This window comes from Spermophilus citellus, assembly GCF_964194105.1.
Source record: "Spermophilus citellus genome assembly, chromosome: 9".
Taxonomy (NCBI): domain Eukaryota; kingdom Metazoa; phylum Chordata; class Mammalia; order Rodentia; family Sciuridae; genus Spermophilus; species Spermophilus citellus.
The window spans coordinates 18,510,136-18,529,000 of record NC_138191.1 but is presented as its reverse complement, the minus strand read 5'-3'; the positions used below and the strand labels follow the sequence as shown (position 1 = coordinate 18,529,000).

Below are 18,865 nucleotides of genomic sequence, written 5' to 3'. Positions count from 1 at the left end.
GCTCAGGCATACCGGCGCCCCAGCGGAGGGATTGCATTGGACCTCGGAGGGAGGTGGCCTCAGAAAAATCTACGTCTTTCTCTGTAAAAGCAGGGTACCGGATCCTTTGCTCTAGGAAGCCTCATAATCATAGATGTCCACAAAGGGAAGATGACAAGTAGCCTAAACGTCTTCTCTTTTACGTCTGGACACTGGGTGATTCGGTGGACCATTCGGCAGGCTAAGCCCGATTTAGGTCTTTTTCGGTTTCTCCTTCCATTACACAGCTGCTGCTCATCAGGATGATTAAGAAACATTAACAAATATTTACACTTATTGGATTTCCAAAGTATATGAAACTGCTGATCGTCAACCACTTTTGACCTACAAAAAAAAATCTCAATTTCATATGGTTCTATTTAATGCAGCGCTTACAGGAGGTGACTGAGGCAAAGAAAGAGCTGACAAAACTCAAAACCTCAAATCAAGATTATGGGGTAAAATGTTTTGATTGAAAAGAAGTTGAAAATCCGAGCCAATTTTTTTTTATTTCTGCAGGATAGGCTGATTCTACAATAGCAAACACTATTTTCAGTCTGATACGTTCCACGTTTTGACAGAAGGCCAATCAAAAGGGTGCCTTGTTAGAACAAATAACTCAGGCCCTCAAGAATTTTCTGAAATCTTTGTTGAGCGTGAAAGTCCCTCTGCATGAGGAAAATTTCGTTCTGGAACATTCTGTAGCAACAGGCTGCAGCTTTGCTTCTCCTGACTCTCCTGTAACACCCCTGCATTAGGAGGCTTTCCTTTCCTACTCACCACGCAAAAATCCACCTAAACCTCCAAGTCATCCTCTGAAATAAAACTGACCCAGAAAAACAATGATTGACAGTGAGGAAGTCAGGCTTCCTTCTTTCCCTTTCTCTTAATGAGTCTGAAACACTTGCTATTTCACTAAAGAGAGACGGGGTTCAGTATTCCAAAGTGAAACAAAGTAATATCTTAGCAATATACATGCACAATGAAATCTTCCTAAAATAGACTCTGGTGGAGCATTAAGTTTATTATAAAGATTAGATGGCATTTTATCACTTTAATTCTGATCCCCCCACTTTTTTTGCACGGGCAATCGAGGGTCAACTGCAGGGACAATTACATGACAATTACGTGTCCAATCCTGCCATATCTCCAACCCTGATACCTACCCACGACAGTTAGGAAAGCTGCTTATTAACCCATAATCGAGCTCTGTATGTATCTCCAAGACAGTTGGAACCAACAGCCCCCATCCTTCCTCTGTAACTGGGGAAACTCACTGGTGTCCAGAACGCGAATGCCAATGGGGGCGGACTCCTCCTCCGTCAGCCGGTACCACTCCTTCTGAGGGCTGGGCAGCCACTCCTCCACATGACAGGAGTAGTTGCCCGTGTCGTGGGGGCTGGCCTGCAGCACCGTGAGCCGGTAAAGCAGCGGGGAGACCCTCTGGAAGCGAAGCCGGCCCTCCCAAGGGCTGCCCTCTGGGCCAAAGACAGAGTCGGGGCCCACCCGCAGCAGCACCGTGCGTTCTGTCGGTTCGTCCTCCTCCTCCCCTTCCTCCTCCTCCTCCTCTTCCTCCTCCTCCTCTGTTTTCTCTTCTAGTTCTTCCAGACCAGGGCTGCCCCTTTTCCCTTCAGCTTTAGTCCTCAGGGAATACCAGGCCACAGCAAAGCGGGAGTCCTGGCTCGAACGAGACACGATGCTACAGTCCAGCTGAAAAGCCGCCTTCTCAGACACCGTGGCGTTGGGGACCACTGTGTCCACCTGCAGGGCGGCATCTGTGGAGGGACAGGGGACAAAGAAGAAAGAAGAGGCTGATTTATTTGCAGGAAACAAATTAAATGTCCACTGCTAACCACATTATACTGTGGAAATACCCACACGGAGTACTGTGCACCCATTAGAAGGACATATTGGCAGAGCTATGTACAGAGATGTGGAAAGAGAGTCGAGGAAAATGGCTGGAGTACAGGATTCTGTGTACTCTATACATCCTCATATGCAGAAAAACATCCCCTTCTGACATACACCTCTGTTTATATTTGCAGAATTAAGCAGCTGGTAAAGTGGCTGTTTGTGGGAATCCAGAGAGGAAGGGCCACTTATTTTCACTGTAACCCCTTGTAGTGATTGAACAATGTCCTCTCGGAATCCATGTCCACTTAGAATCTCGGAATGTGACCTTACTTGAAAAGAGAGTCTTTGCAGATGTAATTAGCTAGGTAAGGGCATGCTGGACTAGGGGACTGGTCTTATGGACTCAACTGTGATCCACTTCCCTGCCAGATTCATCTGTTGAAGTTCTAACCCTCAACGTGACTATTTGGAGATAGGGCTTTGGGGAGATAATTACGGTTAAAAGAGGTCATAAGGGGTAGCGCTCTAATAAGATGGGTGGCCTTATCACAGAAAGAGATCTTACAGTCAGAGAAAGAGATCTCTTTCCAGGTATCGGCATGGGAGGCCCCATGAGCTCACAGCAAGAGGGCAGCCTTCTATCATCTGCCAGCCAGGAAGGGGAGCCCTCACCAGAACACGAGCAGGCTGCACCTCAACCTCAGACTCCAGCCTCCAGAACCGCGAGACGTACATTTCTGTCGTCTCAGCCACCCAGTCTATGGTATTGCGTTATGACAATGTAGCAGAGCAAGACCCCCAACTGGTGTCCTAGTCAGAACAGGAGAGGACACAGAGACGAAGGCTGTATGACCATGGAGGAACAGACTGGAGTGACCCACATCTACGCTATGACCCAGGAATGCCCAGGGCCACCAGAAGCCAGAAGGGGTAAGGACATCTTCTCCCCTAGAAACCAGGGAGCCTGGCGATGAGGACAACCCTGCCTCTACAACTGTGAGAGAATAGATTTCTTTTGTTTTATGCAAAAGAAACTCTAGGAGACGAATACATCTTAGAAACTCTTGAATTTAAACTGTGCATGGAGCTTACTGATAAAGCCACAGTGACCCCAAGGAGATAAACATCCTGTCCAAGGACTGAAGCCCAATATCAGACCTCCGGCCTGCAAAGGCCCCTCCTCCTGGGCACCGGCTCACAGAGGACGTGCATGGGGAATGCTCTCCCAGGTCAGGTGGAGACACAGAATCACCACAGAGGTGCCCAGGCTGGTGAACCGTGCCTGGGACACCACTGGTCAGTCTCTCATCTGGGAGTTTTGTTGACTTTTTCCTTTGACTAGCTGTGGTAGGTTCTGATTCATTTCCCAGCTTCTAAAAGGCCTCCCTTTGGCTCAGCTTATGCAACGTTCATGAAAAAAGCTGACGTAACATCGGCAGACGTCGACACACCACATCAGGTTGTACTTGGATAGAGACCAAAAGGAGTGCTTCCCAAAGACTGTCCTGGGCTGTGGATGAATTGGCTCAATGTCACTTGCAGGTGAACACGAAGCTGGGCTTCTGACTGCTTCAGTAGGGCTCTGCCAGGCCCCTCCACATCTTCTGGGCCCATCTGGGATCTCAGTGTGCACTGTGAGCACACAAAGGTTTCGTGAACGGCTATAGGTGGCGGGCACAGCGCATCAGCCCCGATCTTAGGGAGGAGAATGTGAGCATAAACCGTCAGGGTGGAGAATATCAGTCCACAGGTGACTCCACGACTCAGCAGCTTCTTTTCAGAGAGGACGGCAAAAATGTCATCTTGGAGCCATTAGAAAGCTACCCCCCAGACCAAGGGTGCCCTGGAGCTTCTTAACCTCCGGCATCCGACACGGCATTCCAAAGCTCCAGGCAACTGTGTGGTGTCAAAGGAGTGGTGACGTGTGATAGAGCCCAGCACGGCCAGGTGGCCAGGTGGAGAGAGACCATCAGGCATTTCGTTTCCTGGGGTCCTCTTCCCCATTGACCCTCCCTCTGCTCTCTTCTGCGTGATCCTTTTGAATACCTTGCGTGCGTTCATGACTCCACACAAGTTTCTGGAATGAAGTTAACTTTGACCTTTCCACAACCTCCCCCCACCCCTTAACATGCTTCTTTACCGGTTTGGATCCCTGTGTCTGTCCCCTTCTAAATCAGGCCAACCCTTCCCCCCTCATGCTGACTTCCACACGTTCCCAAGGATAAGACCCAAGAGAGCAATTCATCTCAGCCCGTCCCCTCCATCTCAAGCCCACTGCTCCCTGGCTGTCACCTTGACCTCCACCTCTGGCCTGTGTGTGTGATGAATGTGGTTTTTCCCTCCTCCCTGGTTCTGCAAGTCAAGCATAGCATCTGACCTTCTCAACAACCACCTCGCTGAGGGCAGGAGCCATCGTAGATCCATCAGAGATCAGAGATCACCTCATGGACCCCTTGCATGGAGGATGGCAGGCTCTAGTCCCCCCCAAAACCACTGTGAGCACAGCTCTCAGAGAGCTATTTATTTTGAGTCTTCCAGATGCTCAACATAGAGCTCAAACAAGCCTTTGGAGAACATCCTCATGATGAACGCTGCACAGCAGCAAGACCCGTGGCTAGGAAATGCTTTCTAGGACATGCTCACCCAAGAATGTTGAGAGGGTAGAAAAAAAACACTTCTTAGGGACAGTGAGATCTTGATGTCCTTCAGAGCCAGAGTCAGTGAGGATAGGAAGACACAAGACCAAAACCCACCAACCAACCCCAAAAAACAAAAATACACCAAATTATTAACAGGAGGTATTCCAGGTAGTGAGGTTACAAGTGACTTTTCTACACTGTTCTGTTTTCAGTGTGTTTCGCAATTAGCATGACTTACACAATCAGGGACAGCCAGGGGGAAGGAAGGAAGGTAGACTAGGCGAGGCCATTTGCAGGGTCACAGGGTCACAGGGTCATCAGGGCTGTGCTGGTAGCACACAATGCGGTGGAGGAAAGCAGGTGGAGCTCCCCTTCTGCTATTCCTGGCTGGGCTGCAATTCCTTTCTGCCAGGTCTGTAAAATCTACATGGCAGGGTTGTTGGGAGGACTGAATGCTTCCTGATCGTGGCAGGGTGCAGCTCCTACTCAAGGAATGCCTGTCCCCTCCTGTCCATGCAGGGGCATGAGTATGGCGATCTGTAAAATGGGTGGGAGCTGGGGGAGAAGGGCGTTCTGCTGCCACACTCTACAGTCTTCCCGTCAGGAAAGACTAGTCTCTAGATGAGGACAAATGCAGAAAACTACATAGAAAAAACAAAACAACTCCAAGGAAATGTAACTCAAGTAGAGGCGATTTCCCCTCCAACTTCGGGAAGACACAGGCAAGTGAGAAAATGTCCCTGTCCTGTAACACAGGCACTTCGCCTCCCTGAAGCATGTTCTATGATGAATGGGCACAGCAGACTCAGGAGGCTCCTATGTGCCACCAAGGGAAGGAGCAGCTCCGCCGAACAGGAAAACCTGACCAAGACTTCCAACGGGGCCAAACCACAAATGTGAACAGCAGAGTGCCCAGAGGATACAAGCTGCTCACACTGATGGAGGTGAGTTCACTTCTGCTCCATTTCCTCCTGGGAACCGCTGACTTTTTGCCCTGATGTGGATGAATGACGGTGCAATGTTGAAAAATACACAGGGAATCTGCACAACTCAGCTTTGATTGTGTGCTTAAGTGTGTGACAATTATCACACCCAGTAATTATAAGTATTTAGGTGTTTCAGAAACAGCAACAGAGACAGGAAAAGCCAAAGGTCACACGGACTAGTCATTAGAACCAACAGAATTATTAGGATGCGAGAGTGGAGGCTGCAGGTGGTTAGAGATTTCTATTTAAAGAATCGATTCCTTTCCACTGAAAATTGACCAGCTTAACTTTTTGAACCACACGGCTGTTGTTTCAAGATTCTTTCGTGATCTCAACCACTTGTCCAGATCTGAATGCACGTTTTTTTGATTCCATACCCTGCAATAAGGAATTGCCATTTCATTCTCATTAAGAAATCAAATCACCTTAGGCCAAATGCCAATGTGCAATTCTCCACTCACAAGGAAAAAGAACCCTGAGACAATCTTGAAAACAAATGTATAATGTAAACGTGCATACACTTAACTGAATGTAATTTGATAATAATCTTATTCATCGTATGAAATATTATACCTAAAGGGGACACTTCAAAGGGACATCACCCTCACCTGGTCTCATGACCGTAACTGCAGTCTGTCCGGCAGTGTCCTCGGCCCTCTTGTACCACAGGCCGCTGGGGCTGGGCAGCCACTCCTCCACGCGGCAGCTGTAGGTCCCGCTGTCCTGCACCGCCACGTTCTGGATGAAGAGTCGGTACGCGCCAGGGGAAGGGCTCTCCAGGTGCAGCCGCCCCTGCAGGTTGTTTTTGGCTGCCTGCTCTCCGTAGTGGAAGGTGGCCTCGCGGCTCAGGCGGGCCACAGTCTCCCGCTCCGGGTGATTGGGCTTCCACACAAACCACTCCACCACCAGCTGCGAGGCCACGCTGGTGCGGTTCAGGACTACGCACTCCAGCTGCACCTGCCGTGTCTCCAGAACCGACAGATTCCCGTGGGCTTGGCTGAGCCTCAGGCGGCTGTCTGGATCAGAGAGGAAAGAGATGTCACCACACAGGCACCCTCTCCAAGGAGAGGTGAACGGGTGCCCTCCAAGTACAGGACAGCAGCTCAGGCTCACTTGGCAGACACCGTTCTCAGACAAACACTGAGCTTCTGGATCATGTGAACAGAGGACCTGAATTTCCAGTTCCCCAGTGTTCTAGAAGCAACTGCCCCCAGTACATCACCCTCGCGGGTTCAGAGGCTTGCGGGAGGGCAACACAAGGTGCAGGAGACTACACATCCACAGGACGACAGATCACAAGGGTGCAGCTGCCTGATGGGGTGGCCGGGAAGGGGAAGGCAAGGGCCTGGGGAGAACCCCTCTTGCACAAGAGTCAACCTCGGAAACTGACCAGATGATGGCTGGACAAGGCTGGGTGTCAATCATAAAAGACTGCAGAGGACCCCCAGGATAATAAGCTCACGTGCTCCCTCATAATCGCCTCCCTCTCAAGGTGGGAAGAGAACGGATCTGACATCAGTAAAGAAAAGATTGATAGTGATGGGACCCAACGGTTTGAAAGCTCACTAACGAGATGCTCCTCCGGTGAAAGAGTGTCATTAACAATGGCACACACTGATAGCAGGCCTGTAATTTCATAAAGGGCCCTAATGAGCCTCCCTGGACCAGAGGGATCTAAAAGCTATAGCACTGTAAACACACAGAGGCACCTGGGGAGCATCCCCCGGGTGACAGGAGGGGACGGGAAGGGGGCCTCGCCCTGGGACTCAGTACGTCACACTTCAGTGTGGCCTGCCTGAATGTTGTACAGTGCTCAGGATTGCTGTTTTAATTTAAAAGTTTAAAAAACCAAACATACACTTGAAATAGCCAGCTTCCCAAAACATACACGTAAGAAGTAGTTACCTCTGGTTATCTTTTGGGTTGCAAGGTTATTATTTTTTTCATGGTGGGATTTTGTTTGTTTACTTTGTATTTCCCAAAAGCTCTGTAAGTATATACTTTCTAAACAGGAAAAAAAAAGAAATATAAATGAACCCCAAATCTCAATTGATATAAGGGGGGAAGCTGCTTCAATGTGTGTCCTGTGAGATTTCTGCTTACAGATTTGAAACTCCCTGTGACAGAGATGTCACTAAATGTGTGGACAGGGATCCATGCTGTCCTTTGGCAGTGCCCTGCTTAGCTTGACGGCAGCCTCAGCTGGGGGTATTCCCTTGATAAATTTAGGAGGCATCGAGGGTCTCTTGGTTTCAGAATAAATGAGGAAAGGGAAAGGACATGGTGGCCGGAGTGGAAGGGCAGGGGACAGGGGTGACATTCTCCCAGCTGAGAAAGTACAGAGAAAGGGAGCAGAGAGGATAGGAACCCAGAGCGCATTGGCGGCCCAAGGACCGTCTGCAGTCGGGATGCAGGTCACTGGAGCCGCTGCAGAGCAGGGCTTCCTGGTAGCGCATCAGCACAAGGCTAGCAGAGGACGCACCACGGCCACCACTGTACTCAGCACTGGCTGGGCCATATGGGGACCAGGGTGTCTGGGCCCCCTGGCTTCCACTCCACAATATGCACTGAGGCCTCCTGGGAGTCAAGCCAGGTGAAGAAAACCAAGTCCCTGGGCTCATTCAGGGAGCTCCAACAAAAATGAATGTGTGTAGGTGAATACACACAACAAATGTATATGTGTGTATGTGGATATGTAAATAATGAGTAATACATAGAAGCTGGAATGAGTGAATATAAGCACAAACATGAGTAAGTGCTTCATAATTACTTACCTGAGAATAAGTAAGCGAGTGGAATGCCAGGTGCTGATATGTACTATAAAGGGAATGGGAAAGACTTCTAGGGTGCTCTTTATCTTAAAATGAGCCAGCGGCACCTTGCAGAGGAAGGGTGGAACAAAGCCCTGTGGTGTTCAAGGATTAAATCAACCATTTGTTCCTGATTGAACCAGTATTCACTAAGGATGCCATGCTAGTGGCTAAAGATATAATAAGAACCCTTCCTTAATATGTATATTATAGTACAGAAGAAATGCCGATGATTATCATACCATGTGTTAAGGCACTCTTAGCAATACAGGAGAAATCAGAGTAGACTTCATGGAGGAGGTGCTGAGGAACGGCCTCAGCAAAGGCCCTTCAGAAGGCACGGAGTGACAACAGACTGTGGGATGTGTGGGAAGGAGGGATGGAGAGGGCACTAGAGCCACGCCAGGAGCAGAGAGTTGAAGGGACTCCTTAACCAAGAGAAGGGAGACAACAAGGTGCAGCCTTCCTACAGAAGGAGATGACCCTGGCTTACCTTGGGTTGTTCCAGGGACAGATCTAAAACCTGAGAGGGAAACGACAGGGAAGCAGTCTTTTTAACCATCGAGGCTGCCCCAAAGTGGAGCCCAGGCTTGCCAAGGCAGGCAGCCCCCTCTCCTGGGTGTGTGGCAGGGGGCAGGCTAAGGGTTCCACCCTGGGGCTGAGACGGCAAGGTCCTGCCTGGGCTGAGATAGGAGGTCAGGGAGAAGGGGAGGCAGCTGAGGGAGCCCAGGGAATGCTTCAAGTCAGGAAGTGGGCAGGTGGAGCCATGGCTAGCCCAAGGCAAATGCAGTCTGCCCTAGAAACTGCAGCCTTATTCTATGGACCGGACCCAGCCACCCCTCAGCACCCCCGGTGAAGATGGCACCTGCAGGAGCAGAGCTGAGGATTCTCTGTGAGTCTGCACCAAAAACAGGACCTACCGAGCAGAGCAGAAGGACCTCCGGGCACCAGCATGATGGTCTGTGTAGCAGTGCCCACTCTGGACGACCTCTCCCCAGGGCCGCACAGAGCCCTGGCTGGCCCCGAGCAGCCTGTGCTGGAAACCCACTGGCCCAGGAAGGTCACACCGTCCGCCCTCACCTGGCTGCTTCACGGTGACTTCTGTGCGTCCCGAAACCTCCTCGGCCAGCTTGTACCAGGCATAGTTGGGGCTCAGCAGCCACTCCTCGACGTGGCAATAGTAGCTGCCGCTGTCACTGACCTCCGCTCTCTGGACAGTGAGGCTGAACAGGCCCCCAGACACGTGCCTCTCGAACTGCAGCCGGGCTCGCAGGCCCTCCTCCTCGGCATAGGTGCCGTACTCAAAGGCGGAGCTGTGGGTGGTCTTGAGGATGAGCTTGCCGTCGGCGTCGGAGGGCTTGTGGACGTACCAGAGCACGGCGAAGTGCGAGTTCTGGCTGGTCTGAGACTTGACTGAGCAGTTCAGCTGAATGGGCCTGTTCTCCACCAGGGTGAGGGTTCTCTTGGATTTGCTCACCTGCAGCTTTGTCACTGTGAAGGAGAGGGAGCAGTTCAGGAAAATCGCCACACCCCCTCCTGGAAACGTGGCCCACTCTAAACCTCAGGTGCGGGCTCAGGGCCTGCCTCTGTCCAGCACTGCTCCTAGCAGACACGAACAGGCTCCCTCCAAGACGTGGCTCAGTATGAGGACACCCCTCCATCCACTTCTCCTTGCCACACCCCTGAACTAGACATTCACCACCTCCCCGGGTCCCCGGTGTCTCCCCTGCCCTCCAGGACCCTGTAGCTAAAACACAAACCTGACCCCATCCGGCCTCTCATTATGAAGTTTAACAGCTCCCAGCTACCTAGGTGTTCTAAAGAAAACCATTCCTTTTCCCAGCGCAAAGCCTCTTTGAGACCTGGCCTCTGTCCAGCTGTCCTGACTCATCTCCACAACTTGGCCCCAAACACCCTCCATGGTCCCGTGCAGTTTCCCCCTGAGCTCTGGCCTCTGTCCTCTCTGCCTAGCTCCTCCGCCACCTCCCCACCCTGACCCTTCTCCACTCATCTTCTGGCTCTCCTTCCTCCTTCCTGTCCCTCCACCTGGTTAGGTGCCCTTGCTCAGCCCTTATAAAGACCCCAGGCTCTTTTTCCTTTTGTCTTTCTTTGATCCTAGACTGTGAGCACCTGAGGGGACCGACCAAGTCTTTTTTCACTCAACCAGCCGATATTTCTGAGCACCCACCGTTTCCCACAGGCTAGTCCTGGGGACACCCTGAAGGACAAGACAGAGTCCCAGCCCCATAGAGTTCTGCTAGTAGACGTCCTCATAGCCACAGCCCAGGGCCTAGCACAATGCCCAGCCTTCAGAGAGAGCTCGGAGCGTTCACTGAAACGTGTGCAGGTGGGCAAGAGAACGAGGCAGCACACGATGCCAATGTGCTACAGGGACCTTCGTGGGGCGGGGGGAGGGGAGAAGGCTGGGAAGATGACAGCAGCAAGGGAGAGCGGAGCTGACTCCAGTGTCCCCTTCCCCTGTTCCAAAAACAGCAGGAAGGCCAGACTCCAGAGTGCCACCCCAGCTGCTAATGATCAACCATGTTCACCTTTTCGGTGGCACGAAGCCAACGTCTAACCAAATATATCTTATGAAAGTAATGTGAGCTCTCACCCACTCCATCATGATTACACTTGGCTCTGATTCCTCCTACCCACCTTCCTCCTCCCTACTGAAAAGAAACAATCCTAAGTTTGTCTTAGGGAACCGGGAGTAAGAGCCGCATTCTACCCCACTCCTCTCTTTACACTTCTTTACGCTTTGAGTTTTGGCCACTTGCCAGCTGAGAGAAAAACCCGGGGCAAGGTACAGACCCCACACAGGGAAAGTAGAGAGGGCTTCCTCCAACTGGGCTGCTTAGCCGGGAGGGAAGGAACAGGGCAGATCTGCCTGGCCGGTCTCCAGTACTTTGCTGGGCAGGCTCTTGTTTCCTAAGGCCAGAGTCCCGCTGCAGGAGCAGCAAGCACAACCAGACACAGACACGAGACTGAGCAGGCGGGACCCTGGGGCCCTCTGCCAGCTCCAGTCAGCTCTAAGTATGCAAAGACAGTGGCAAGGATTGAGTGCCTTGTGTAAAGGAATCAAAGGCCTCAGATGGCCACTTGGTCCCCTGGTACCACACAGGCAAGGTCCTGAATGGGTGGAAAGTTTTAACAAGCCAAGGTGCGGCAGTACCCCAACCCCAGCACCATTACTACAACAGCATCTCTGAGGACATGCCTCCTGGTGCTATGTCAGACTTTCTCTTTATGCAAAGAGGTGGGATTCATACCCAGAACATAGCAACTTGCGAGAAATCCCTCAACCCGTGGCCCCACCTTCTGGTTTCATCATTTTTGCTAACAAGTCCAGTCTTTGGCCTTCTCCCTTCTTCCTAAGTCCCCTAAGGGCATGCTAGGAATTCAGGGAAGGGTTTACCACCAAGCTCCCCAGCCTTGGACACTGGACTCGCACTGGCTCACCAGTCGACTTTTCAGAGGGGATTCCCATAGTGCTTGATGCAACCGGCTCCCTTTTCTTTCCTTTCTAACCCAATTCACCGCACGCCAATGATATCTCTATCCGTGCAAATGACACCACCTGAATTATCTGGTTCTTGGCAAAAAAAAAAAAAAAAAAGGTGGGTTCTTCAGGGTAGAGTAGAAAGAGCTTTAAAATGTATTATTAATTGGGGCCAGATTATTTTTTGCAACTGTTACTAAGGAAACCTTCATTGCCATAGTAACTGCATATGTTAAACTGGAATCCTATGACTAAACTTCAATTTGGTCACATGGCCTGAGATCGAGAATCCAAGGAAGAGAAGTGTTTCAAAGCATTTCCATTTTTTTTCCCCTTCCCATGTCAAAATATTGTGAAGTGTTGAGAGGCTTGAAAAAGAGGCACTTTTGAAATTGGGCGCGTGCCTGACAGGTGGGCAAGGGGGCAGCTCTTATCCTACACTTTGGAATTTCCTCCCACTTCTCAAGGGCAGGGAGGACCTTTCCTAAGGCCCAGGGGAGACTGGAGGCTCCACAGCTAATTAGCAAACACTCACGTGCCCTGTCACAGCACTGCCCTGGGCAGTGAGCATCTGAGCCTCACCTCCCTCCAGGGTTAGGAGAGCCCAGCCCCCTGAAGGCCTGGAGGTGTTTCCTTCTGCAAAACAAGAGCAATAACAGCAGTCTGGCTCATTAGGAGCACTGTACAGATTCAAAGCAATAAGTCCACAGAAAGAGTTGAGCATAAGTCCTGGTGTATAAAAACAGTGAATTTTTAGGTATCCTCATTCCCTTTGGTTTCTCTGCCTGGTGCCAAGTCCAAAGCTCCACACTAGATGGAAACTGTCCAACCTCAGTGGCACCTATGCCTCTGAAAGTGCTGCCACAGAGCAGCAGCATGAAATCAAGTAGGAGCTTGTCACAAAGGCAGACTCTTAAGCCCGCTAAGTCAGAATCTGCATTTTTAACAAGATGCCCCAGTGATTCAGACAGGTGTGAAAGCCTGAGAAACCCCGGACTTGACTGTGTCAGTGTCTGGCTTTAGCGAAGCAATAAATGCAGAGGTGAAAGATGCCCAGGACTGAAACTTGATTAATCCTCAATAGTGATTAAGTAGGAGGAAAAAAAAGAACCCAACAAGAGGCAGGAAGAAGGGCCAGGGTAGCTTGCAGCGATGCCCTATCCACGAGAGAACACTCCAGCTCATTCCAGGAGTTGAACAGCTCCCATCATTTGCAGGAATGGCCCTTGCTTTCTGAAGCTGGACATTTCCTTCCCAGGCTTGGGATCAGAGCATGGAGACATGTGTGATGAGCCAGGATGGGTGGTATCAAGGGGACAGACAGGAGAGAGGAGAAATGGGCAGCAAGAAACAGCAGCTGCCTTCCGGCCAGCTTCCCCACCCACTTCTGTTTTGTGAGTGCTCTCCCCACATACAATTCACTCGTTCCACCCATGAAGGATTCCCATAAACCCCACTCCACTTCAGTTCCACGATACCTTGCTCTGCAGGTAATTTTTTAAAGGTCTTCTCTTCTCTCAGACTAAAGGGCAGGACTACATAACTCAGTCATTGCTAAACAAATTAACAAACGAATGATTGAATGGAAATGGGATTAATCTTTTAAAGAAGGATTATGAATGTTGACTGTGATGGGAGGGAGACAGCCTTTCAAAAACTTGTGACCTCAGCTACTTTGGTTCTGAGAAACGGATGAGCAGGTGTTCAACAAGTGGAGAAGGAAAGTGAAAGGGCACCTGAGAAGAAGATTAACCCCTCTGTGCACTGTTATCAGGGAAGGGCAAGTGCTCAGGCATGGTGAGTCAGTCAGAAGGGTGAGCTGCAGTCAGGCTGTGAGGGACCCAGAGCTGGTACTCGATCCTGACTACCTGTGGCTCCTGGGCCAAGATCCCTGCATCTGTGGCATAGATCAACACAGATTAGCACGGATTATCTGGAACTTGTTAGAACCCACTGGGTCAGAAAGAAACTCAGGATGGGGCCCAGCAACCTGTGGTCCCCCAGTCTTAGCTACAGCCAGGGAGGTCTTCCTAAGTGGCAAGCGGGAACAGTCACTCCCCAGCAAGGAGCCTGCCTCAACTCACCACCCACAGCCAGGCAGTTCTCAACAGGGTGGGCAAAGCCCCCAGACATCATGAAAATCTGGAGGCCTGTCTTTGGTTGTCAAATTGATTTGGAAATATTTGATGGTCAGAAGCCAATCATAGATGTTTGGGGAAAACTACACGATAAAGCTCTGCCTTGCGTCCTATATGACTTTCAAATGACACAGGGGTGAAAAGTGTGTCCCTAAGCCTAGAACCTAACTTTGATTTTATCATAAGCACAATTTTTTTTGTTTTGTTTTTCACAGTTTCAATAAATGAGAGTTTTTTTCCTGTTTCCTTCAGAATTGGTTCGGGATTCAGAAAGTCGGTCCCAGTGGGCAGTGCTGCCTGGGGCGCAGATCTGTGGTAGTGACTGTCACTCTGCATTTAAGGGCGACATTCACAGCGCCTCTGCCAGCTGTAGCAGTGAGGGTTAGTGTGTCTCCTAGTGTCACTGTCCCTGAGCAGTTACATAGTGAAGCACATTGTTTTACTTCTTAAAAAAATTTTTTTTTCCTTTATCCCACTATTAGGGTAATATAACAATTTCTAAAGGTTATGTGATTAGGAATTTTATATTGTCTATGAGTTTCATTCCAGGGCAGTAAAGAGAATATCACAAATTGTTGTTGAAAAGGAGTATATGATCTGCATAAGATCTAGAGTCCTAATCCCTCAATTCAGTGTATTCTTATTTATTTAACATACTTTCATATAGTCCCCTCTCACTTTGTGCTCAGCAGTATTCTAAGCATGTCACAAATAGAACGTATTTTCCAGTCCTATGAAATACATGCTATTATCCTCTTACAAAGACATTTGCCCAAGGTCACACAGCCAGTTATGTGGCCGAACTGCAACTCCAGCCCAGGCCACCTGGTTCGCATTTGCTTTTAACTATTACACATGCGACCTCTATGCTCCAGTGTTCCCTGCGCTGGCTCTGCCACCACACCCATGGGCCTTACTGCACTCCTGCGTTCCCAGCCTGCTGCTCCAGGAAGCCTGAAGGGCAGCAGCTCATGGGTCTTTGCAGCCTTGGCTCCCAGCAGGGAAGCTGCACAGATGCTTGGCGAGGTAGGAGGCAGAGCTGAATAAAGGGAAAGTAGCAAGGATGGAGAGAGAGTTCATTAGGAGAAATCCAGACACACCCTTCCTTGCCTTACCTGTCTGCAGAGGGGACCAGTGATCTGGTTGACACCAATAGCAAGTGGACCTGGTGTCCATATGATAACAAACTGTGAGGCACGGGGAGAGGGCCAGGGCTCCTGTCCTCATGCTCAGTCTCTCTCTATGCAGACAACAGGCACAAGCCACAGGGAACGGAAGGAGAACCCCAGGCTTCCCTGAAAGAAAGCAGGGGCCACTCTGGGGAGGGACGGGGCAGCCAGCCCCTACTGCACTGTGATAATGAGAGCCAGTGTTCAAGTGGCCTGGACTCCTGGAAGTCAAAGAAAAAGCCCTCAGCTAACCTAATCTGCCAGGTCAGCAATAAGAAACAGAAGGAAAAGGATTTGGCAACATCCAGAGGGTATTAAATATTCATCCTGACTACCCATCAGTAAAATCCCAGCAGAATATACCCACCGACAAGTCGGCTTTCTACCACCGGAGGCTGTCCTCCTGGAAGTCTGTTTATTGCTTTGTCGATTTTAATGTGCAATGTTTAATAGCCAGGCCAAGGTACGGTCGTAAACATTTGGAAAAATGAGGGCTGACATTTCCCTTATTGCTTCTGTATTTAGCAATGTGTAATTGGAGGGTGTTTTTGGAAAGAAAGAAAATCAGAAGGAAGCAAGGTGATGCTTCACAATTAAAAGAGAAAAGAACTGATTAAGAATTAAGAATAGAGTATGCTAACCTGGCTAAAAGTCTTGCCTAAATGCCCCATGGGGGTCACACTATGCAGATCAAGGCAAGCAAGCCTGAGCTTAATCAGCAACAAAAAGAGAGAGGGAGGCCTTCACTCCCTGAAGACTTCTCTGAGGATGTGTCCAGGGATCGGCAATGCCAAGGGGCAGGCGGTAAAAGAGCCACAGCAAGTCGGCCCACCCCAGGTTCTGAAGAATCAAATACCGGCGATGTGGTCAGGATCAGCAGGTGGCCCTGGCAGGGACCAGCGGGGCACAGGCCACACAGAGGCTTGCCGGGGGCAATGACATCATAGCAGCAAAGCCAATGACAAATGGACCAACCTGAGTCACTCACCAGCCCCTGGGTTTCTACTGATTCTCTCAGAATAAAAGTATTCGACAGAGTATTCTTTTAAAGGTGGGGGGCAAAGGACAGGAGACATTTCTATAGAAAATGTCAGAGCAGGGCCAAGAATTCATGTTTTGGGGAGCAAGGTATGCAGGGACGGTGGAGGGAAGGGAGGCTGGCACTTTTCGGGGGCTCCGATATTGCCAAGCTTTAGAGCCACCTTGTGGCAGAAGTTAGAAGAAACAAGGGAGCTTGAAGGGGCACAGATGAAACTTCTCTGCCATTAGCAACCTGTTTCCTGAGGAAGCTCTCTGAGTGCTGTGTGACCCCAACTTCTACAAAACAAATTTAAGGGGTGGGGGAATCAAGATGGTAAACCAGAGAGACGAGATAGTAAATAGAAGTACATGGTGCTAGGGTGTAGCTCAGTGGTGGGGGGCATGCCTAGCACTCACACAGCCCTGGGTTCCCTCCCCAGCATGTGTGCTCTCAGGCACACACACACACACACACACACACACACACTCACACTCACACACAGAGTATGTGGTGCCAAAGGATTCCTAAAATAATTAAATAAATATATGGTACTTTGTCTAGAAAGTACATAAAATAATAAAATGAAGCACTTGGATTCCAGACTGCCTATCCAGATTTGAATCCTGGCTCTGCCCATTATTATGAATCACTGGGTTATTTATTTAACCCCTATTGCACCATCCTCTTCTGTAAAACGGGTAAGGCAGTATCCCCGGCAGCAGTGCACAAAGTAAGAAAGAATTAAGTAAGATACTGCATGCAAAGCACTCAGGATGGTGATGGCCACACAAGAAATGGTGAAAGTCATCATTTGCTGTTGGTGCCATTGCTGTTGTGACTGCTAGCCTCACCAGTGACAAGATTCTTCTGCACTAGCGACCCGTATAGAAGAGGGGAAGTCTCTTCTATAAAGAGTGCCATCAGCTGAATGCAGAAGACATAACGTGTGATTATAAGGCTTCAGGAGATGTCCAACTCTTCCCACCCTGAGTGTTCTTAATAAGACACACCTACATTCAAACCCTAGCCTCCCCACTCACTGCTTATCTGACTTAGGAAAATTAGAATCTCTCTGAGTCTCTGCTACTTCATTATTCAAACAGGATCTTCACGCTTGCTGTGAAGACTCAGTGAGATAATACACACCAAGCGTTCAGTACTGTCTCCAGCACACAGTCAGCCTTCACGTACTTTTCCACTTTTATGTCCCCAAAACATAAAAACACCAGTACCAACCAGCATATTTAGGAAAAAGAGGAGAAATAGACATGAAGCTCTTTGGAAAATATTAAGTGCTAACTGTATAAATATTTAATAAGGAGAGACAGCAACACTTAAGGGCATGCACTCTCCCTGGTGCCTCAGCCATGCTGGGAGTCAAGAGGGGCCTCCAGAGGGTCAGGAAAGTGATCTATACGGCACACCTTTAGAAAAGCAGAGGGCGTGCAGCATTATGAGCCCAGGGATGCTCAAAAGTCCCCTGGGCCAACCACTGCTGGTCCTCACCGTACAATGAAAACACAAACAGAAGCCACCCTGACATATACAAGACTCAGGGCACGTCCTGGGAGCAGAGGCTGGGCCTCTGCCTCTCCAGCTACTTTTCTATTAGGAGGCGATGGAACGGTTATGATGGAAAATGCAAATGTGCACAAGTCAGAGGGACCCGGGCTCCAATCTCAGTTCAAGCCTCTCGGTTCTGCCATTTAAGGAGGTGGTGGCTCCATCAGGGCTCCGAACCCCTGGGTTTCCTCTCTAGCAAAATGGGGACCCAGACATCCACATGATCAGCCTGTGGGATGAGTTTAAAAAGAAAGTGTAAGTATTTAGCACAGAGCCTGGCGCCCAGGTGGAACTTCATTCATTTCTGCCCCTTTCTATTTTTAGCGCTACTGTGAATTAATCAGAATCCAAATAATGAGAGCCGTCAATGACCCAACGCTATATTTATCCCTGAGGCACTCAGACTTAAGAGTCCAAGTCACAACAGAAAGGAGCAAATATCAGGGGCTTATTCAGAGAGGCAATGACAGGCAAGGTCTTGCGAGCCTCAGCTCTACCTTCCACAGCTACAGGACCATGTGACAGCCACTGCTGCTCAGAACACAGACCTTGAGTGACAGGGGAGACAACAAAAGGCACAATTATGATCCCAATGTTCTCTTCAATAGGGCGGGCAAGTGGGGGCCTCAGAGCTTCCTCAACAAGGGCGCACATCAAATGTGTCCCGCTTAACCTGCCATTAACCTGCAACGCCACTTAAGAACATCCTCTCCCCGGCCCTTCTCAGCCCAGCCTCAGGCTCTAATTGACCCAGGAACATCTCATCATCTATACAACTCACTTGTTACAAGACCGGTACAGAACAGGCCTCTGTTATGGCGACAGAAGACGGGGAAGGAAAAACGCAGACATCACCATTATTTAACCTCACATGGCTGAAAACAACCCTGTGGCTATACAAAGTCAGCCAGCAGATCAGGTAGGGCACTAATCACAGCTCTTAGTGGGCAGAAAAAAATAAAAATCCTTTTTTTCTAAGGCATTTAAATCATCTTTGCAAAATGGTCGGGGCAGAAAGTCACAAAAAAAGTCTTTGCAAAGGTCCACTCTCACCTTTCAGTGTGTGGGTGCCTGTTCTACCCTGCATATGGGCTGGACAATGGGAGGCATGCAGGAGCCTGCAGCCTGGGCTCCCCCTCCACCAGCCTCTAACATGGCAGGCCAC

General features: G+C 49.8%; 1 protein-coding gene across 4 annotated transcripts in view; it reads right to left on the bottom strand.

The window, feature by feature from the left end:
• Positions 1-18,865, bottom strand: part of IGSF3 (immunoglobulin superfamily member 3) — an 89,893-nt gene that overhangs the window by 3,688 nt on the left and 67,340 nt on the right. For all 4 annotated transcript variants that reach the window (XM_081305561.1, XM_081305558.1, XM_081305559.1 and 1 more), the window contains 3 exons: positions 9,388-9,798; positions 6,106-6,513; positions 1,296-1,793 (listed from right to left, as the gene is read on the bottom strand). In XM_081305561.1, the coding sequence (XP_081161687.1) occupies positions 1,296-1,793; positions 6,106-6,513; positions 9,388-9,798 (1,317 nt within the window). The remainder of the gene's footprint in view (positions 1-1,295; positions 1,794-6,105; positions 6,514-9,387; positions 9,799-18,865) is intronic.